The sequence below is a fragment of the Arachis stenosperma genome, chromosome 8 (genome assembly GCF_014773155.1).
Source record: "Arachis stenosperma cultivar V10309 chromosome 8, arast.V10309.gnm1.PFL2, whole genome shotgun sequence".
Classification (NCBI taxonomy): Eukaryota; Viridiplantae; Streptophyta; class Magnoliopsida; order Fabales; family Fabaceae; genus Arachis; species Arachis stenosperma.
The window spans coordinates 10232400-10254831 of record NC_080384.1 but is presented as its reverse complement, the minus strand read 5'-3'; the positions used below and the strand labels follow the sequence as shown (position 1 = coordinate 10254831).

Sequence of the window (22432 nt, the reverse complement as noted above, 5' to 3'; positions counted from 1 at the left end):
CAAAAAGTCATTAGTATAAAAAAAGAAACGGATTTTTCAACAAAACGCAAAAAAATACATCAAATCAATTTAGAAAAAATAGAAAAGAACATAACAGAAAAATGTATTCTTGGAGGAAAATGTAACAATAAACAAAGGATTTTTTTAAATAAAATAAAAAAATTAATTTCCTAAATAAGATTTTTTAACTTTAATTTTTAGGAGTACACAAGAGTACATAGAAATAAGTCGTATTTTTTTAGAAAAATACTGATTTTTTTAGTTTATAATTAAAATTTTTTTGTTAAATATACTTATTTCTGTGTACGAGACAATTCGAAAAGGAATGTGACAAATTCTATAAAATTATAGAAATTCGTTGGAGTTCGAGAAACTCACTCTAATTAAAAAAATTGCATTTCTAAAATTAAAGTTGAAATATTGTATTTGAAGAAATAATAATTTTTTTTAATTTTATTTTAAAATAAATCTCAATCAACAAAACAATCTCAAAAAAGTGTTATTGTTTCAAAGATTTAATGTAAAAGCTAAATTCAGAAAAAAATAAACATTGTAAATTGTCATAATGAAATCGAACTTGTAGATTTAATCCCAAAATCTAAGTCACTAAGCAAAGCATAATTTGTGTGTATATAAGCCTTGATAATTATATATATTAGATAAATCTTAAACTGAATTATAATAATATGTTTATTTAATTAAATTTAAAAAATATTAGTTGACTATTATTAACAACTCAATGATTTTACAAAATTATTTACTGATTAAACTTTGATAATTACAATTGTAAATATGAATACTATTCTCTCTCCACTTGATAAGAGGACGTTATGAAACAAGTACTGAACTAATAATATCAAAAGATTTAAAATTTCAATATTTAACAAAAAAGGAGCACACTACAACTAACCTATTAAGATATGAAAAACAGATAATGATTGAGATAAAAACGATTAAAATACTTTGTATAAAATGATAGTTAATTAAAAATTATTAAATAATTTAATATGTATGGAATAAATAATTTAATATAATACAAGTTCATATTTTAATTATTATCTTCATATAATAATTATTCTAATGAACTTCATATTGAGTAGCTAGCTACATTATATTTATAATTTTTTTAAATAAAATAAAAAATTGTTAACATATTTCTTTGAAAAGTTTAAAAAATCAACTCTAATATATTATAAGCTAATTAAGTCAATTTTTATTTTTAATTTTAAAATTCAAAAAATTAAGAGAATGGAGGGTTATTTTTTTATAATTGGACCTATTTTTTAACTAGTTAGACTGAAATTAGCTTCACTTTTAATTGGTTCTCTAAGATTGTATTTGGTCTTGAGAATAAAATAAGGTAAGACATTGAGGACAAGACACTAAGAATGAGACACAAAAATTAGTGTTCTTATATTTTTTTTATGATAAACTATAACAAATTATAAAAGTCCAATTTATTCTATTTTTTTCGTTCAAAAAATTTAGGAAGAAAAATATAGTAATAAAAAAATATAATTATAAAAAATTAATAAAAATAATAAAAGAAAGAAATAAATTGTGTCCCTCATTAATGTGTCAGTATTTTTTCTATCAGAATAAATACAAGATACACTAATTCAGTGTTTTTAAACATAATATTTCTATTCATATTTCATCCGCCAAACATAATTTTATATTTCTGTATCCCTATTGTAAACAAAGACAACCTAATGAAACTATTGAAATCTGACGATGAAAGATGATTCTGCAGCATATGAAAGATGATTGCATAGTATCATGAGCCAATCTTCTATGGTTTCAAGCATGTAATCGTCTACTTCTCGTGAAAGATCTACTCCATTTGTGTCTGAAATTATTGGAAACCCCTCAATCGTGAAAGATCTACTTTTCTTGGTCGCCAAACGCCAACCCTTACTAGTGCCCTCACTTCTCACTTGCTGTTGTCGTTTCTGTTCACCTCCGTCCTGCCTTTTTGCTGGTCGGCTATCGCTTCTGCTATGCCATTCTGAAATTTTAGAAAGTCCTCCTCACAACACCGAATCATCTCCCAGAACGCCAGAGTTTGTTCGGATTCATGGCTGAAATCATTCCATTGCCTACCGGTTCTACCAACAAATCCTTCCACTCTATACCTGTTCTTGATAAACTTGATAAGAACTCTTACAAGACATGGTTGCAGTTGGTTCTTCATGAAATTGGCGCAAATTTTCTCGAAGATTATCTAATTCCAAAAAAAATTTCTCCAAAATTTTTAAGGGAGGTGGAGAGACAAACAAACACTGAATCTGCAGCATACAAAGACTGGAAAGCCAAAGATCATTACTTGATGACTTGGATACTCTCGTCTATGAAAACATCAATCAAGAACAAGATGCTTAATTGTGCTTTTTCTTATCAAGTATGGCTGTGCATTTAAGATTATTTCTCTCGCACTTTCAAGATTTAGGTAAAACAATTAAAACTCAAACTTAAAACCATAAACAAATCATGATTATCCGCCACAGAATTTCTCAAACAGATTCAGACAGTAGTAGATGCTTTAGTTGCTATTGGTCACGAACTTACTGTGGATGAGCACATTGATGCCATCTCTAATGAGCTAACCGAAGACTACTTTTTGTTTCTTTCTTTTGTTTTGTCAAAATCTGATAATATTACCATTTTGGAAGTAGAATCCTTACTTCTTGGGCATGAAGATATGCTTGAGAGATTTCGAAAAATTGAACTCGGGCATATACAATTCAATTTCACTTAAACATCATTTGGTAGAGGTTTTGGTAGAGGGTTTCAATCAAGAAGAGAAAGAGGAAGAGAGAGTGCTAGGAGTTATGGTAGAGGATACAATTTCAGAATTCTTTCTCATTAAGACCACAATGTCAATTTTGTGGTAGGTTTGGCCACACTATGATTTCATACTTTCACGGTATGATTAACAATTTTTTCCTCAATCTAATTCTGATTAAAATTCATCCCCTATTCCTACTCCCACCCCGTCCAATTTTCAACATTCACGATCTTTTATGGCTATTATTTTAAATTTTTCTGATACCATATTAAAATCTGATGATAAAAGATAATTCTGTCGTTAGGATATAAAGAAAAATTAGAGAAGCGTGTTTTTAGTTTATTTTCTTTTTGAAAAATTAATATTCACGTAAATTTTCTCTTTTATATTTTCAAAGCTCTGACTCTTTCACTAACCCTCAATTTATAACTATTCTTTTTCAATTTTAAGCCTATTCCTTTTTCAGGAACTCTATTTTTGTTTTTTTTTTTAAATACATGTAAGTTAATAGTTGATAAGTAGCCAAAACACATCATAAGGCTTCTTATATATACATAAATGATAGATTTACATTACGAGCCTTCTTTTCTTTTCTTTTTTTTTTTATCTTTTTTAAAATCAACTCCCAAATAATCCAAAAACAGGTTATTTTGCTTTGGAGATGAATAGATGGTAATTTAGTATCACAATAAAAATATATATATATACACTATCATTCAAATGCAAACTAACAACGACTTAGAAATGGGAAAAAAACATCCAAGCTAAGACAATCTTGAATCCACAGGGTACCAAAGAAAATTAAAAAGATGGTGAAATATCATTCATATCCCCAAACTCCAATCAAGTTAATTTCAGAAAAAGAACAAAAAAAAAATCAGAAAGAATCATAAAGAAATAGGGAAAGAAAAATAAAACCCCATGTGATATAATATATGCTCAAAGTTTCAATTAAGCACTAATGCAACATATATTAGAAGAACCACATGGTTGAACTAACCATATGAAGGACATAATGGAGTCAACAGTTTCATTAAACAGTTTACATTATTTACCCAAACACCCCTATACCTAGATAGGTCTCTTGTTATGGAAACACAAAATTGGTTTAAAATAAGGTCATAATTAATTAGACGTTTGTTAGTGATGGGAAAACAGTGAACAACGTAGTAAACAAGAAGAATCATTAAGATTTTTGTCGTGCATTGAGATTTCATTTGGGAGCAACATAATTATTGTTAGATTTTCCCTTCCAAATTCCTTGAATATGACCCATTATTATTATTATGGAGAAAGTTCAATGAACCTTCCCCTAACATTAATATTACGTGCATGGTCAATGTGTTCATATGATTTTCCACATAATAAATTCTGGCATTGGACCTGCCCGTGGGATTCTGTGTCTCATGCGAATGACTTTAGCAGGATTGTGTATGGAGAAGAGACACCATCTATACAATTTCTAGGTTAATAGTCACACTATTTCAGTCTTCACAAAATACCAAGCTACTTCATTTTCTATTTCGTTTGTATATTATATTTGAAATTAAGATATTTAAAGGACGGTTGCCTTAAATATTATACAACAGAAATTCAGGACGACCAAGATATTTTTTTTATTCAGATGAATTAGACAACTCTCAATCTTAGATATCACAAACTCACGTACACATTTAAGAATTTTATTTATAACTTGGCCATTGCCAATATTCAAACCAAGGTGCAGCATATTAAAAAGTACTATATATTGACACTCAACCAAAGTCCCGGCTGTGGACGACCAACGGACCAAGGTTATAAGTTATAACTAAAACGACAATTTTTTTTTGTCGGTAGAGGAGATTAATAACTAATGGGCTTTATCCGGCCCAATATTAATGAGAAGTATTTCCAGTTTTGAACCCTTTCATTAGTAAACATAAAAGCCCGTATCATCCAAGAAGGAAAATAAACCAGAAAAAAAGGGTCATGACAAAAACAAAACAGAAAAACGGGTTCACTTTTGCGGTTTCCCGAGAACACCCCAAACTGGGAAAGGAAAAAAACCCAAGCTAACCTCTGAACAATAAAAAAAAGAACCCAACCTAACTGATTTGGATTAGTCAAATGTTAGCTCATTTATCTGATTAAACAAATGTCTAAAATTTAAATTTCGCCATGCATGCAATGAGCCAGCAATTTATTGACCACGATAAATCCTTAAATAGAGAGATCCTATGTGTGATAGATTAATCGTTCACCTGCCATGCTTGAAAATATGGGGAGAAAAAAGAGGTTAATAAAGTTTACTCTTCATGAAATTTGGATCCTCATTAAGATTTTGGTATCCTCTACCACACCGACATTCAAATTATCTTTGAAGTTAAAGGATATAGTTTGCAAACAATGGAATATGTTTCCTTATTTTGAGGTGCTGAATAGTGAATACTAACCTTTAAGCTTTCCTTTCTTAAGAGATTGAGTTCTCCAACCAAAAGTCTTTACTACTTCAATGGATAAGTAACAACTTTTCATATCAATTGGGCGCTCATGTTAACTCTTAAACACACATCTTCAACCATATAAGAATAAGTGAATTTTCAGAGAATATGTAAGTAGAACTGATAAAATGATATGAACTAAGTCTAAATCATTTTGCTTACAGAATGAGGAACTGTTGACAACTGCGTTCATCATTTGAGTATGAACATATTCACCAGTCTACCAATAACAAAGGGTCTTATAATAAAAAGAAAAATTATACAACAAAAAACCGAATACCTGAGGATCACTTTGATCCACAATTATAACACCAAAAAGCATCACTATAAAAATTATCCTGGGTCAGGCTTTCCAAAATTAACAAGAGTCGCATAAGAAAGTGTAGTATTTTCTTTTTTCATGAATCATCAATTTTAATAAAAGCCTATATTGCAGCATCAGTCACACCCACTTCCCTATTCTGTGTCATCCTTCCTCGTTTAACATTTCTGCTATACAAGGTTTTGAATTCTCCCCAAACAATGAAACGCAGTATTTCTCTTTTTCATGTGAACTATGTTGTGCATCTTGCTTAGGTTCTCTAAGCATTGTTATCTAGTGATGCTCTGTTGGCATCACCAGATACTATCTGAAGAAGGTCTAATGGAGTGGCAGCTGGATCCAACTCTCGACAATCCTTTGGGGCGTTGTCAGCTTCTTGGCCGGTGAGCAAGTAGTTAGGAACCTGATGTGAGAATCGAAACAACTCCTCTTTGGGAATCCTCTTTTGCTGATTGGCGTCTGGGTGCCTCTTAAACACGGTCCTGAAACCAGAAACCTTGACAAGGGGGGTAACTATGACGCCTTGCTCCTCGGTGAAATCTTCGAGCACCTCCACCATATCATACTTGTGTATCACATCATCCGGGGTGTGTTCATTCCAATCATGAGACCAGTTTCTATAAAGAGCCCAGACTTCGCCTTTTCCAGGAAAGATTCGGACAACTCCTCTGTTCCCTTTGCTCCACTTAACCTGGTGTGAGAATGAGTTCAGCGATTCGGTTATTTCGTGCTTGCCGGTTCTGAAATCCCCAAGAGTTTTGTAGAAACCAGACCCTACCCAGTCCATGGGGCCCAATTCACTGTTGCTACGAGAGTTAAGCCAACTGATCCGCATTCTGAATGGCTTTGTAGAGATCACCTTGTGAATCTTGGCATAATATCGAGGCATTCCATCATCATCATCATACGCAGCCCAAACCTGGTCCTCGTCAAAAGAATTTTCAGCTCTATCCAAGTCAAAGTTGTGAAAATCAGGGTCCGGAACATTGATTGTAACATAGACTGCGTTCTTAACTGTATCATCAGATGGGTCTTTGAAAGAACCAACTTCAACATGCCTATTACCATTACCATTGGTTTTGCCAGTAACTGGGCTTTTCTGTCTCTTATTGGCAATCTTAGCTTCAGCTATTGATTTCCATTCTTGTAATTTCTTACGGATTTCAGTCCGTGACTTATCCATCAACATGTTTCTTAATTCATACATCGACAATTCTCTTGTGCTGTAAGGCTTGCCGCCAGTCATACCCGAAAAACCATAATGCCTTTCGGATTCCAAGTTTACCTGACCTTGATTTGCCGTGTATCCTTGATAACCATTAACATGAAAATCATCAGTCTTCCTCTTCTTTGAATTATAATAAGAACCATCATTCCTCTTAGACTGTTGACTCCTCTCCCATTCAGCAATTGATGGTGCTCCGTCTCTTCTCACCTTCTCACTTGCCTGTTGCACAACACTAGCAGCTTGTGCAGCAACGGAAGAGGATCCATCTGTGCTACCAAAACCAGCCATTCTCGATTGAGAACTCCACTGATAGTTCGAGTTATTACTTCCAGATTGATGTCGAGAACCCTGAGGATGTTGTCGAGAAGACCAATTTGGTGACTTAAAGACATTGGGAGGTGGACCCCTCTCCACAGCTACAAAAGCTTCATTGCAATTGGGACACAAAAGGGTATGATTCAAATAAATCCTCAGATATTCATAATGTGTCCTGCATCGATTGCAGATAGTCCAAAAGGTTTCAGCTCTTCTGTGGGTAGGTGGAACTGAAGATGAAGATCTCCGAGAGTTACTATTTCCAGCTTTCGTGTTATCCTTCTTGAGATTATAATAACCATTTGAACTAGGTGTATCTGATTGAGATGCAACATGGTTTGAAGTGTTATGTTGAAAACCTTTTGAACTCCTCTTTTGGTTATATTCTAGTCTCTTGGTCTTGTCTGATAGCAAACTCCATGCCTCGGAAACCAGCTTGAATGCACCCTCTGCACCTAAACACTTGTTTTTGTCGGGGTGGAGAGAGAGAGCCAGCTTCCTGTATTGCTTTCTAACAGTCTCTTCGTCGGCAAAAGGGCTCACACCAAGTATACCATACCAATCCATTTCTCCACTAATTTTATTCTCAGCAGAGATAAAAATTTCAATTGTTTGCAAAAACTGGGGAAGATCCTCCAATGCCGGATAGAGATTTAGAGCCTTGAGAGCCAACTTCTTTGCACCAACATATTCCCTTTCAGAAAATTTCCTCTCTGCTATTTCTTTGGCCCTAATTGCCTCATCCCTGTTGCACTCCATCATTACTTTTTGGTATGTTGTTTCCTCACAAGCTAAAAGACAGAATTCAACCAGAAACACCAGATACTAAAACAAGCCCCCTTTGCTCGACAAAACCCGTCAATTTTGCACCTGATCCCAAAGAGAAAAGAAACTGAGATATGTTACTGAAGTTCCTAAAATTTTGGTGTTTGTAGTGACATTTATAAGTAAAACACTATTTCAAAGGATGCATCATATAAAGATGTAAAAGTTAGCTATGAAAAAAGTTGTGGCTTATGACATTATGCAAGAACTTCAAATAGGAACTTTCATTTTCTTTGACATTTTTAGGTCACTAGCATTGCAAAATATAGTAAACCCATACAGTCAGTAGCATGAAATGAAAATTAGATGCATCAAAGAGAGAGAATACACAAATTTAATGACATAATCATCTACTGAAAAAAGTGGAAAAGTACATAGCAAGTAATGACATATTCACAAGGAGAAAAGGAGAAAAGTTGGGGAGAAATGATAAGACACGTCCCCAACGCACATAGCATCATATCATACTGTTTGCAGATATAGCCATGACATCTTATCAACCCCGTGATTATAAGTTATAACAAACCAGATGTGCAGGAACAATATTGATATATTAGAACTTGTTTTATAACAGGGAGTTCAGATCCTTAATTTGGTAGAAAACCCATAGGCAATATAAAGCCAGCATATCAATATCTGAAACGTATTCAGATTTGAAATCAAATGTGTAACAGGGAGCACAATATCATATGCCAATTGCTTTTCTAAGAAATTTAGTAAGATACTAGGTTCTCGATAAATTTTTATTAGCCTTTTGATATAAAGTTTAGTGTAAAATTGACATGCTATTATTACAGTTACATTTCATGTCTCCCTTTATGGTTCAAGAATATTATAGACTTCAAACTCTTCTATTTGCATTTTACTTTGAATTATACTAAACTCGAAAAATTTATGATTATAAAATATTATTTTCGATTTAACATGTCAAATTGAAATATAAGCCCGTGCATCACACGGGTTTAACACTAGTAAAGTTTAAAAGGTCTAATCAAACAACCAGATACCTTGTTTAAACAGCAGAAACTGTAATATTTCAACATGAATGAATTATGACATATTGCATTCAACTAAGATATTCCAAAGTATGTCTTACTATAAAAATTGGGAGCGGGGAAAACAGATCTACACTGAAATGAACTGCAAACTGCCAATCATCATACAAACTATAATAGCAGCACGTTCTCTTATTCTAATAACTATGGTGAGTAAAATGCTTTTCAAGAATCAATTATGCAATTGTAAACTTAAGCTCAACGCAATGATCCTAAGAAGCGCACATTAATAAATACTGTATTTCATGCCTTCTGCAACTAGCACCAAGAGATCACAAATAGAAAGACACCGACTTTGAATCATTAAACAAAATATAACAGTAAAAATAACCCAGAAAAAAAAAACTTTTAGAATTTGAACCATATATTCCAAAAATAAAATAAAAAACACAAACACTCCAACTAACGTGCGAAATTCAGAATACCCAAAATGTCCTAACAATAATACTTCAAGCCCGAAAAAAAAGGTTCAAACTTCAAACAACGAAACTAGAATTGTTTGGAAATCAACCTCGTTCAGACAGTGAATTGAATTCAAGGAAGAAATGAATCCCGCCACGGATCTACAGGGGCGCGCATTTCAAAATCAGTAGCAGCAACGGTCGAAACCCCAGTTTTCGAATTCAGCAAATCTGAGCTAGCTACCTTGTTGAGCTGGAAACCCTAGAGGAACCCCCGAATCTGGCGAACAAGCTCAAAACACAGTAAAGTCGTGAGCTTTTCGGTGCAGTGAAGATGATAAAGTGAAACGGGAAGAGTAAAATTACCTAATTGGAGAAAAAGAGGGTTTGAGTGACGTTTCAAGAATTTTGAATCTGAGAAGACGGTCACCATGTACAATGACCCATCTGTCAAAAGCCCTCAGAAAACTGTGGAGAATCTAATTTTGCCCCAAATTACTACTCAAATTGGGAGAACTAAATGTTGTGCTGGTAATAGGTTTTTCTATTTTTCCTTTCTTTTTCTTTTTTCTCTCAATTTATATATACACATATATTTTTTTTAATATTCTCACTTTAGTTCTTAACTCAAATACACCTTTTTATAATGATTGGGACCCATAAAAACCTTAACTAGGGTTAGTTTTTAACCATGGTCTTTAGGGATGGTTTTCCAAACATATGCTAAAGGAATTTTAATTTCAATTTATTTTTTTCTCCCTAAAATTTTTGTCCATCTACCACTTTTTTAAATTATCTTCTCTTAAACAAAATGTTGTCAATTAAGGAAATTGTATTTTTTTTTAAAGCAATGCAATAAACTTTATTCTTGTAAGATCAAAACTAAGCCATTACACTTATAATTTGACCTTTTAGAAGAGTATGAGACTACACCATTTTTAGATATCTCTGAGCATATTTTAGTTCCTGAAGAATTGAATGTGAATCCAAAGTAGAGATAATTATTTGAGCAAAGAGCAATGTGACTTGAAAAATGAGTAGATGGTAGATCCAATATTTTTCCTTCAATCATTGTATAAAATGAGTATTCTTTAAAAATTGCTGAAAGTAAAAAGCATCTTCCATTCAATGACAGTTGATCATAAACAGTGAATATGTGTAACAGACATTCCACATTAAATACTAAAGCCTAAAGGGTTCATCCTCCAAAGGAGGTTGAGGTCCTCTTGTTTCACAAAGGTTTTTCTGTGGTCCTTGTTACTATATGATACATGCAACAACAGAGGTTTTAGAAAATCCTAACTCTTTTGGTGGTGCCTTTTCTTTTGTTGCAAATTTGATATATCATCAATATGTGAACTAACTTATTAAATGATGTGTCACAAGCAAAATGGTATAAATAAAAGATCTAATTGCATTATTAGTTGTTCCTTTAAGTTTCTTTGCTGGCATAGTCCTCAAATAATTACATTACATGTGATAGTGCGACAAGTATGCTATATTGTTGTAGCAGACCTATGAGATGCCATGCAAAATACAAAGTCACATTGAAAATGAACTATATATATAGGGTGCAAGACTGTCAAAAAAAAGTCTCTCACATTCAATCTGATAAATTAAAAACTGAATACTAACATTGTGTTAGTGGCTAGACACATTTAAAGGACTATACTACCACATCAGGAATAATGGTGGTAGCTTCCAAGAGCCAGAAACCACAGAACTTCATTCGAAGAACGGGTTATCAATCTACATCAGGCAAGTGCCACATCTGCACTTTGTTATACGTCTTAACACATGATCCAATGCTAACATCTGGTTAATCGTCTTCAGCGCCAAAAGGGGTCGTCGATAGCAGATTACTTGTAGTTTCCCAGAGCTTAAGTGCTAAACCAGCATCTCTTGAAAGTATTGAAGGTTCAATAGTCCTACCTATTCCCCCAAAGAAGTAAGCTCCAGAAGTTCCCTGAAATCAATATTAAGCTAACTATATTCCGTAATTTATACATGATTATAATAAATGATCAAATGCAATACAAGAAAAGTGTCTCATGTATGCACGTATGCATACAAGTGCAAAGTGCAGTATAAATTAACACAACAAAAAGAACAAAATCTTTCAATTCTTTGTCATGAACCTTCATATTAGTTTCCTACTTTATGAGAAAATTTCTGCTTATTTTCAGAGTTGATGTGGAATGGAAAAAGTTGAGAAAAATACATCATATGAAGAACCCAAGGACGAGGTGGTGGCGGATGAAAATGTGAGGAGCAAAGAAATTTTCTAAGACGGGTAGGAGAAGAGACAAAGTGGGATGAAGATAGAAGCGCGGAGGAGATGTGGAGGGAAATGACAGAAGTTATTAGAAAAACAACAAAAGAAGGTTTCGGTAAATCTAGAAGGACAAGACCAAGAGACAAGGAATCCTGGTGGTGGAATGCGAGTGTACAAGAAAAGATAAAAACAAGTGTTCCTTGTGCCGCAATGCAGATAATGAGGAAAAATATAAAACGGCTAAGAAAGAAACAAAAGTGGCTGTAAGTGAAGTAAGAACAAGAACATATGAGGATCTCTACCAGTCTTTAGGCACGAAGAAAAGGGAAAAATGTATATATAGAATTGCAAAGAGCCGTGAAAGACGAACGAGAAATTTGGATCAGGTTAAGTGTATAAAGGACAAAGACAGAGAAGTGTTGGCTCAAGAGGAGAAGATTAATAAAAGGTGGAAGAGCTACTTCTACGAGTTATTTAATGAAAGACAGAAGATTCTTCCAAGCGTTGGTCGGTTATGTACGAGGGAAGAAGATCAAAACTTCGACTACTATCGAAGAATTAGAAACTTCGAGGTAAAATATGCTCTAAAGCGGATGAAAAATGACATGGCAGTAGGACTCAATAATATCCCGATTGAAATTTGGAAGAGTTTTGGAGAGAAAGGCATCAGTTGGTTAACCAAGCTTTTTAATGAGATTTTAAGATCAAAATAGATGTTAGATGAGTGGAGAAAGAACACCTTGATACCTATCTACAAGAATAATAGAGATATACAAAGTTGCAAAAACTATAGAGAGATCAAACTCATAAGCTATACCATGAAGTTATGGAAACGGGTAATAGAACGTAAGCTGAAACAAGAGACACAAGTAACAAAAAACCAATTTGGTTTTATGCCAAACAGATCCACCACGGAAGCAATATACCTGTTAAGACGGGTGATGGAGAGGTATCGTAGTAATAAAAGGAATTTACATATGGTGTTTATTGATTTGGAAAAAGCGTACGATAGGGTGTCAAGGAAGGTCTTATGGAAGGTTTTGAAAAAGGAGTAAGGATCATATATATTTATGCAATTAAAGAAATGTATAATGGGAGTACAACTAGTGTGAAGACTCAAGATGGTATGACAGAAAAATTTCCTATTGGTATAGGATTACATCAGAAATTATCCTTAAGTCCATACATTTTCACATTAGTCTTGGAAATACTCACAGAGGATATTCAAGAACGTGTGCCATGGTGCATACTTTTTACTGAGGATATCGTCCTTGTGGGAGAGTCAAGAAAAGACCTAAATAAGAAATTGGATTTATGGAGAGAAGCTCTAAAAGTGTATGGTCTACGCATAAACCGTAGTAAGACGAAATATATGGAATGTAAGTTTGGTCGTCGAAGGGAAATCTCTAATACGAAGGTGAAGATTGGAGAAAACATCCTACAAAAAGTTAAAAGTTTTAAATATCTTGGGTGCATTATATAGGATAATGGGAAAATTGAACAAGATGTAAATCATAGGATCCAAGCAGGTTGGTCAAAATGACGGAGTGCGTCTGGTTTTATATGTGACAAAAAAGTGCCTTTAAAACTTAATAAATTTTATCGTACTGCTATCAGATCGGCTATGCTTTATGGTACAGAGTGTTGGGCAGCCAGAGAGAAGCACGAACATAAGCTACGTGTGGCAGAGATGAAGATGTTGAGATAGATGAGTGGTCATACGTGATTGGATAGAATAAGAAACAATGATATAAGAGAGAGTTGGAGTAGCACCTATTGTAAAAAAAATGGTACAATCACGTCTCAGATGGTTTGGACATGTGAAAAGAAGACCGACAGAACACCCAACCAAGAGAGTAGATAAGATGAAAGATGGATAAGGGGTGAAAGACAAAGGAATACCTAAGAAGATCATTCATGAAGTGGTCAAACGAGATTTACATATAAACAGTCTCTTTGTAGACATGATACATGATAGAATTCAATGACACCATTTGATTCATGTAGCCGACCCACCTAGTGGGACAAAGGCTTTGTTGTGTTGTTGTATGTGGAACGGAGAAAAAAAAAAAAGAAAAGAAAGAAACCTACTTAGTACCATGAAAAGAGTACTTACTGGAGGTGCAAGGGCAGCATCAATTATGGAACTGACCCCATATTCAGGGGATTGCAAGAGGCCTAAATGCTTCAGTACAAAGTGGGCCAACAAGGAAAGGAGAGATGGAACTTCTCTCAAAATATTCGTTTGTACAACTCCAGGATCTGCAGCACTAATGTCAATATTACAGAAACTGAATGTTAAAGTGAAGTAGAACCCAAGGTTAATAATGAAGCAAAAACACAAGACTTTTAACACATAATTAATTTTTCTAATTTAATCATGAAAGCTGGAGAAGTAAATGGAAAAACAGAAGTACAGTACAACATAGCACTTGGGAAAAACATTTTCATATAGCACTAGAAAATATGACTAAAAAGGGTAACGTAAGTAAGAAGATTTGTAACTACATACGCAACAAAGATCTGGTGAGATTTTTCCCTCAAGCGAAGCTGTCGATGAAGCTCAAAGGTGAAGAGGAGAAGGCATACTTCAACAAATTATATGCTAGTTAGGGATTAGATCTAAAGACATACTGTATAAATTCATCAAATATAGCTTACATTTAGAATACTCATAGATGTTTGCATATGGATATTGCATATAACTCAAAAATCTTTTCCCAGATACAGTTCGATCATCAACCTGCATATCAGTAACTGAAAAACAGTGCCTGAGCAGGGTTTGTAGGAGAAGCACTGTGATCTAATTGAGAAGATTTGAACTCATGCAACATAGTCACCAAACAAAAATATAGACAAAAAAATTAATGATTAGAATAATTACACATACCATTTCGATGAGTAAAGGATGTGACATTCACAATTCTGGAAGATACATTACTGCTTTCGAGAAGTGGTAACAAAAGGTTTGTCAAAACAAATGCACCAATGTAATTTGTACCTATCATCCTGGGAGGAAGGGTGTGAATCATTCATCGATTTCAAAAATCACTATTAATTATGAAACTAAGATGCCAGACAAATGTGTAGTGTGTTAGTACAAAACAGCTATTTACTCTCGATCAAGGACGCCTAGAAAATAAATTCATTTTTGCAACACTTTCATGCGTCTTTCCCTTGTTTCGGGAGCACAAAGTTCATGTTGATCATACATTACAAATATTGCCTCAAGAGCCTGTTACATTCAGTAACTAATCTAAAATCTAATTAATACTATGAGCTAATTTTAGGGGAGATAAAGAAAGAGAGAGGAGTGCTTATTACTGATCATATCCATCAGCTGTAATTCTAGGTGAAGTTGCAAGTATTCCAGCAGCGTTTATCAATAGTTGTATTGAGCTGTGCAAATCAGAATCCGACAGCCATTGCTGCAAGGACTTTCTGAACATTATTATTGACTCAACTGATGACAGGTCTACCTGAAAAGCTTTGAGGTGCGCATTTCTATTCCAATCTTTGATCTTTCTTTCTGCCTATCAAACAAGAACACCCATCATAAATTTACGAAGAGGGAGATTGGAAATCATCACCATGATCTCAAAATGTGTATAAAAAAGGTACCTCAAGCAACAATTGCTGCGATCGCCCAACTGCATTCACAACTAGAATCTTAAGCATGCATTGCATAGACTAGGATTACAAGCTATTTGTTTAGCCGCAACGCAATCTATTTCTGGCATGATTAACAAAAACCCAAAATAATAACAATAAGAGGGGATTGAGAAAGACATAAGCATAAACAATTACCAAGCACAACAACATATCCTTCTTTGGAAAGTTCATAAGCAGTATAAAATCCCAGGCCAGATGTTGCCTACAACGACAAAAGAAACCCAAATCATATAATATAACAAAATTTCCATAACCAGAGACTATGGCATGTACTTTAAATGCAATGGGACATATCATCAAACACATAAGATGCATGATTCTTCATGAACCAAAACTTTAGGAAAGATAAATCCAATAAAAATATAAATTAACTTTATAAAAAAAATTAACTCCAAAATGAGCATAACATACTCAAGTTTTGATTTTGAAGCCAAATAGAAGAAAACTTACACCTGTGACAACAGCAACGGGCCTAACAGGGACTGTACAAGGAGAACATCTGTAATATGATTTAGGTCTTTGGGAACAGAGGAAATCTTTGATTAATTGGTAATGAGAAAAGACAATGGAAAATGTCCAAAGCAACCCCATTCTCCAGAATTGGATTGAGAAAACGAAGAGGAGAGTTCTCCATAGCTCCTTCACCAACGAAATCATGGCCAAGTTTTGTGATTCCTTTCAGACAACAAAAAAGCGTGTTACTATTATACATGGCTGTGTAAGATTGGAAGAGAACTCAACAACGAACATGACATAATTATAGTTGTGGATTTAATAATTGATCCAAAGGGTGAATAGTTATGAAAAATATAATAAGTTGATAATTTTACCCTTTGTTTATTCTCCATTTTTATGACTTGGATGAAAAGATGATGTTTATATGGAACCCACGCTCATAATTTTTCTGCTGTCACTATTTTCTTTCTATAAACTAAACAAAAGGAATCACATATTGTTTTACTCAATTTTCTTTTTTCTCCCTTCTTTTTCTTTTCATCGATTTTCTAGCCACCCAAACAAACTATCAGACTATATTCGAATGGAATATTTTAAGGAGTTTTTTTTAGAATATTTAAAATTTTTAAAGATATAATATTGTATTTAAATAAATTTTAAAAAATTATTAAAAAGAATCTTAATTACTAAAAATACGAAATTTTTATTATTTTGTCGATATGAAACTTTTGTAATTTCATTTAAGTATTAATGAAATTTAACTATCTTAGATAAAAATATGAATTTAATTATAATATATCTTAAAATATATGTTAAATTATTATTAATAAGAATTTTTATGTTGTTAAATAAATAAAAATACATTAAAAATTTAAATTTGAGTAAACTATTATTTCTATTAATAAAAATTTAAAAAAATAAACAAAACTAATTGTTTACTCATAAAAAATAAAAAATAAAATATCATTTCTATATATTAAAATCCGAAATATTAACAAATTTACATATAAATAAAATTAACAATTTAAGTATTTTTGTTACATGGAAACTATCATTAATAAAGAACTAGTTTCATTTATCCATGATTAAATTTGTCAATGTTTTAAAGTTTAATTTACTCATTAAACTTTACATCATTTCTTATAAAATGATTAAAATCTATCTCAGAATATGCAATTATCCAGAAGGATAGATTTGGAGATTCCTGGACAGTGGAAGAGTGTAAGCTGGGAGTGGCCGTGTTAGGATGGGATATCTAACTGTAACTGTAACTATAACCGTAACGGTAACGGTAACGGTAACGGTAAGCCAATAAAAGAAGGCAGGCACTTGAAAAACGTTGAATGGAAAAAAGTGGAAACCAGTTGCAGGAGTGGGGCCCGCGACAGAGAAGACTTTGTCATCCCTTCTTCACATTCACAACACCACCACCACCCTTTCCGAGAACCTTCTCATGAATCATCATCAATCAACTCATAACCCTATCTCTCTTCTTCGTCTTCTTCTTCTTCTTCTTCTTCTTCTTCATCTTCAGGTTCTCTCACTTTGACTTCCTTTCCTTCCATAATTACATTCTCTAGTATTGCCCTTTGCCTTGAGTACTTTATCTGTTTTATTTATTTATTTATTTTGCCTTTGATTCTGAAACACATTCTATTTAATGATTATGTATGCGCTGACAAACTTATTTGGGAAACAACTGTACTTATACATATGACAGCTGTTTTCGTTGTGTGATCACCAAACAACTCCAAAAATTTGATTTTGATTCATTTTCTCAAAGTTGTTATTCTGTGCACTGATTTTATTTTCCACTTTTTCCCCCTATTGATATTACTGTGGACCACTCTCTATCCAATCCTACTGTTTCAGGAGTAGTCGCTCAAGTTTTGATCTTCATGAACAACATATACTAACTCTCTAGGCAGCAGCTATGAATTTTCAGCAAGACAAGTTTGTTAGGTCAGTATCTACTGTCTCTAATGGTGCATGCCTTTATTTACAATGAATTTATGATGGTATTGACATTTTAGCTGTAATTGAAAGCAAGGTTTTGTTCTGTTCTATTTTTTACTGCTCTCTTAATGTACCAATTAATACAAAAATGCTTTAATAACTTCACATATAAGGTTCAACTGTACTCTTTCATAGTCCATGAAATTGTCTTCTTCAGTGGAAGATTAATGATCAACTGAGGTGTATTGTTCATGTGATGTTCAGATTTCAGGATTGGAGCTCGGAGAAGAGTTCCGAGAGCAACTATCCCACACTTAATGGAACACGATCGGGGAGAATCAGAGCCACATTTGGTTCGGTTTCAAAGAAGTTTCAAAGGGGCTTTGAGTCTAGTTCGGAAAGGATAAAGAGAATTAGGAAATCCTTCAAATCTTTGCCCTATAACAATGTTCTTGCTAAGAGTTTCAGTTCTAGAAAGAAAATCCTTGATCCGCAAGGTCCTTTCCTTCAAAGATGGAACAAGATATTTGTATTGTCTTGCCTTATTGCTGTATCACTGGATCCTTTGTTCTTCTATGTCCCCGTGATCGATGATGACAGGAAATGTCTTTCACTGGACAAAAAAATGGAAATTACAGCAACAGTTTTGAGATCTTTCTCTGATATTTTTTATATAATCCACATAATTTTCCAATTTCGTACTGGATTCATTGCTCCCTCTTCTCGAGTCTTTGGAAGAGGGGTTTTGGTTGAAGATTCTTGGGCAATAGCTATGAGGTATCTGTCATCATACTTCCTAGTTGACATTCTTGCGGTTCTCCCCCTCCCACAGGTAAAGAAAATGAAAGTCTTTTATTGTTTGACTATTTTGACTTTCATCTTCTGTATATCCCTTTCGGCAAAATTTATTTTGACTTGCCACTTGCTTAAATATTCCTAGGTGGTGATCCTAATTATCATTCCAAAGATGAAAGGGTTTGAATCATTGAATACAAAAAACTTGCTGAAGTTTGTGGTCTTCTTCCAATATGTGCCACGGTTCTTGAGAATAATTCCATTATATAAAGAGGTTACTAGGAGCTCTGGCATTCTAACCGAAACAGCTTGGGCTGGAGCTGCATTTAATCTGTTTCTTTACATGCTCGCAAGTCATGTAAGTTCATGCTACATTTTCTTTTTCTTTTTCCTGTTTTATTATTTTTTTTTAAAAAAATTGTTTACATATTGTTCTCTACTACATGGATCTGTGGTGTAGAGTTTGTGCAAATATTAGAAGTATTTAAATGTTCTGTTAATTATCCAAAGCTCTAGACCGATAGGGGAAAACATTTGTTGCCTTGTTATAGTTGGGTGCAGATCCAATACATCTGTCTGCCTGATATATTGCAAGAGTGTGCATATGAATTAGAGATGATTGCAATTTATACCCTAAGCTTTCCCAACTGCACAAATTGGTCGCATCAGCTAGTTTTCCATCAACTTTTAACAAAGTTTAGGATGGCAAATAATTTGCACAACCTAAAGTTCAAAGGATGTATAGTGCAATTAACTTATAAATTATATGACTTAAGTTTAGACATGTTGATCCACGAAGTTCCTTGTCAATCATTCAAGGTCATGTTTCCTAATCATGTATAGATGAGTGTAAAAAATTCTCTTGCACCTGTCTCTATATGTCAATTTGGATAATTTTTTGTAACAAAAAGCTTGTGAAAATCATAACAGAGCACACTTAGTCAGAGCCATGCCTTAGTGGACAGAGTAGACACATGGTTGGACACACATGTACATCTTGGACGTTGTGTTAGATGTTATGTGACACCTAACTGACCTAAGAAATTCTTTTGTATTGTTCATGCCATGCCTCTCATCCATCCTTGTTAAAGTCTTTGTGGATTCTTTTTTTTTTTTTTTTTTTTCGAATCCTCAGCCTAAAATCAATATATTTTGGTTAATATGTAGCATATTTAGAGTAGATGTGACTGATGTTTGGTATCTTTACGGAAAATGATCTTATTTATAAAAGTTGAAAATAATATCATTGGCATATCTTCTGATTTCTGAGTTTACTTGTTGCTCTAGGTTCTTGGTGCCTTTTGGTACTTGTTTTCTATAGAAAGAGAAACCACATGCTGGCAAAATGCCTGTCGAAGAACCAAGTGTAACAAGGCAGAAATATACTGTGATGATTATCAGGGCTCAATCTCGACATTATTGAATAATTCTTGCCCGATACAGGAGCCAAATACAACACTCTTCGATTTTGGAATATTCCTTGATGCCCTTCAATCTGGCGTTGTGGCGTCAGAAGATTTCCCACAGAAATTCTTTTATTGTTTTTGGTGGGGCCTCCAGAATTTGAGGTATGTTGTAGTGTTTCTATTGTCAGTATGTGCTATACTGCTATTAACTATTTTAGTTATGAAGTAACTGTACTGTGTTCAATTGTCTGTATGATTTGATTTGGATATGACCAGATTAACTTGATATCAACCATGAGTGTTATGAAAGCAACTTGTAGCTGCACCAGCTCTCTGTATGCTTTTCTTATAATTTACAAATTGTTTATTAATATTGTTGCTTCGTTCACTGACTCCTTCGCTCAAAAGCATCCTCCGTTAAAATTAGTGTATGCATACCTAGGTGCATGTTTGTGTCAAATTCAGGTTTTTGTGGGCGGTTAGGCATGTAACGCTTGTAGATATAATGGATTGGTTTGCCATGTCTGATTCTGTCTCAAACTGAAGATAATTTTCAATGACAAATACTGGATAATCTGAAGCATGGGGATGATGTTAGTCTGATTTGGTGCTGCAGAGTGGAAATTGGTTTTGGCTTTGTTTTGGACATGTTTAATGCCTTGATATAAATGTTAATATTGAGCATAGTTTTACTAAGTTAAGCTGGATTTCTTTTTTGCAGTTCTCTTGGGCAGAACTTGAAAACAAGTACCTATGTATGGGAGATCTGCTTTGCAATTTTCATTTCTATTGCTGGCCTGGTACTGTTTTCATTTCTCATCGGAAATATGCAGGTTAGTACCAAATATATTTTGTATTTTAATGATTTAACAATACTGACAATGATGATTTATTGATTTTGGAATAACTCTTGATTTCAAGAACCATATTTCCCTAGAGTTCTATCCCTTTTTTGTGTAATGGAGTCTTCTACTGCTAGTTGAACTTCGACTTCCCTTTCGGATACTTCTCTCAGAAAATAGGTGCTATTAGGTCACTAAAAATATTGGTCATCATATTGACATATTGCACATTTCTACATGTTAAATAGTTTTAATTCACCAAGGATACTTTTCCTTAAAACAGACATATCTGCAATCAACAACAACCAGGTTGGAGGAGATGAGAGTGAAAAGGAGAGATGCAGAACAGTGGATGTCTCATCGCTTACTCCCCGACAGCCTGAGAGAGAGAATCAGACGACATGAACAGTACAAATGGCAAGAAACCAGAGGTGTTGATGAAGACAATTTGATCCGCGATCTTCCCAAGGATTTAAGAAGGGACATTAAACGTCATCTTTGCTTGGCTTTGCTGATGAGAGTAAGCTTGGAAAATGAAAATGTAGTCAGTCATGCAATTCCCATATAATATTCTAATTTAGCATGAACTTTTTTGAAGGTGCCAATGTTTGAGAAAATGGATGAGCAACTTTTAGATGCAATGTGTGACCGTCTCAAGCCAGTTCTGTACACAGAAGAAAGCTGCATTGTCCGCGAAGGAGATCCAGTTGACGAGATGCTCTTCATAATGCGAGGAAAGCTATTGACTGTGACAACAAATGGTGGGAGAACAGGTTTCTTTAACTCGGAATATCTAAAGGCCGGAGACTTCTGTGGAGAAGAGCTCCTCACATGGGCACTAGATCCTAATCCCTCATCCAATCTTCCCACCTCAACTAGGACCGTCCAAACTCTTTCGGAGGTGGAAGCATTCGCTCTAAAGGCCGACGACTTGAAGTTCGTTGCATCTCAATTCCGGCGACTTCACAGCAAGCAGCTTCGCCACACTTTCAGGTTCTACTCACAGCAATGGCGCACTTGGGCTGCTTGTTTCATACAAGCGGCATGGAGGCGTTACAGCAAACGGAAGCTGGAAGAGAGTCTTAGGGAAGACGAGAATAGGCTGCAAGATGCATTGGCCAAGGCTGGTGGTAGCTCGCCGAGTCTTGGTGCCACAATATATGCATCTAGATTCGCAGCGAATGCTCTTAGAGCTATTCGTAGAAATGGTACTAGGAAGAGCCGGGTGCCCGAGAGATTACCACCCATGCTGCTTCAGAAGCCTGCTGAACCAGATTTTACTGCTGAAGAGAGAAATTGAGCATGTTACACATTTGCAAGAGGAACTATTTTCATTTTTTCTTTTTAGTCAAGTGTAAGATATAACATGTCTGTAAAATATGTTGTACATATACATACATATATAATATAAAATAAATTATATATATAAAGTTTCCGATTGTTGTGAATGTTAGATTGGGACTTGGGAGGAGTATTAGAAAAAAAGCAAATGTCGAAGTGGTGTTCAGAGTTGTTTTTTCTTCTCATTTTATCTTATTTTATTTCTTCGTATAGATGAATATGTAACAATATCCTTCTGTCAAAAAAAGAATACATAAGTACCAATCTCCTGGTGT

General features: G+C 34.1%; 3 protein-coding genes across 8 annotated transcripts; 1 reads left to right on the top strand and 2 right to left on the bottom strand.

Annotated features, from left to right (window-relative positions):
* Nucleotides 1-5442: 5442 nt before the first annotated feature.
* Nucleotides 5443-9982, bottom strand: LOC130946807 (uncharacterized). 2 transcript variants are annotated; one of them, XM_057875658.1, is made up of 3 exons: nucleotides 9781-9982; nucleotides 9525-9694; nucleotides 5443-8003 (listed from the first exon to the last, which is right to left on the bottom strand). In XM_057875658.1, exon 3 carries the CDS (start codon nucleotides 7893-7895, stop codon nucleotides 5850-5852), a length of 2046 nt encoding a protein of 681 aa, XP_057731641.1. In that variant the 5' UTR covers nucleotides 7896-8003; nucleotides 9525-9694; nucleotides 9781-9982; the 3' UTR covers nucleotides 5443-5849. The 2 variants fall into 2 exon arrangements, with proteins under 2 accessions (XP_057731641.1, XP_057731642.1); XM_057875659.1 differs by having other exon boundaries at nucleotides 9525-9706; nucleotides 9781-9969.
* Nucleotides 9983-10531: 549 nt separating this feature from the next.
* LOC130946808 (uncharacterized) lies at nucleotides 10532-16367 on the bottom strand. Of its 4 annotated transcripts, none has more exons than XM_057875663.1 (10): nucleotides 16192-16367; nucleotides 15812-16036; nucleotides 15497-15563; nucleotides 15311-15339; nucleotides 15014-15222; nucleotides 14580-14698; nucleotides 14351-14446; nucleotides 14202-14277; nucleotides 13806-13951; nucleotides 10532-11380 (listed from the first exon to the last, which is right to left on the bottom strand). In XM_057875663.1, the coding sequence occupies exons 1-9, from the start codon at nucleotides 16207-16209 to the stop codon at nucleotides 13849-13851; spliced, it is 942 nt and encodes a 313-aa protein (XP_057731646.1). In that variant the 5' UTR covers nucleotides 16210-16367; the 3' UTR covers nucleotides 10532-11380; nucleotides 13806-13848. The 4 variants fall into 4 exon arrangements, with proteins under 4 accessions (XP_057731646.1, XP_057731645.1, XP_057731644.1 ...); XM_057875660.1 differs by having other exon boundaries at nucleotides 10534-11380; nucleotides 13806-13959; XM_057875662.1 differs by lacking the exon at nucleotides 14351-14446 and having other exon boundaries at nucleotides 13806-13959.
* Nucleotides 16368-17170: 803 nt separating this feature from the next.
* LOC130944961 (cyclic nucleotide-gated ion channel 1-like) lies at nucleotides 17171-22264 on the top strand. 2 transcript variants are annotated; one of them, XM_057873578.1, is made up of 8 exons: nucleotides 17171-17351; nucleotides 17690-17779; nucleotides 18038-18605; nucleotides 18714-18926; nucleotides 19856-20136; nucleotides 20696-20807; nucleotides 21100-21336; nucleotides 21415-22264. In XM_057873578.1, exons 2-8 carry the CDS (start codon nucleotides 17751-17753, stop codon nucleotides 22114-22116), a joined length of 2142 nt encoding a protein of 713 aa, XP_057729561.1. In that variant the 5' UTR covers nucleotides 17171-17351; nucleotides 17690-17750; the 3' UTR covers nucleotides 22117-22264. The 2 variants fall into 2 exon arrangements, with proteins under 2 accessions (XP_057729561.1, XP_057729562.1); XM_057873579.1 differs by lacking the exon at nucleotides 17171-17351 and adding an exon at nucleotides 17364-17396.
* Nucleotides 22265-22432: the final 168 nt, after the last annotated feature.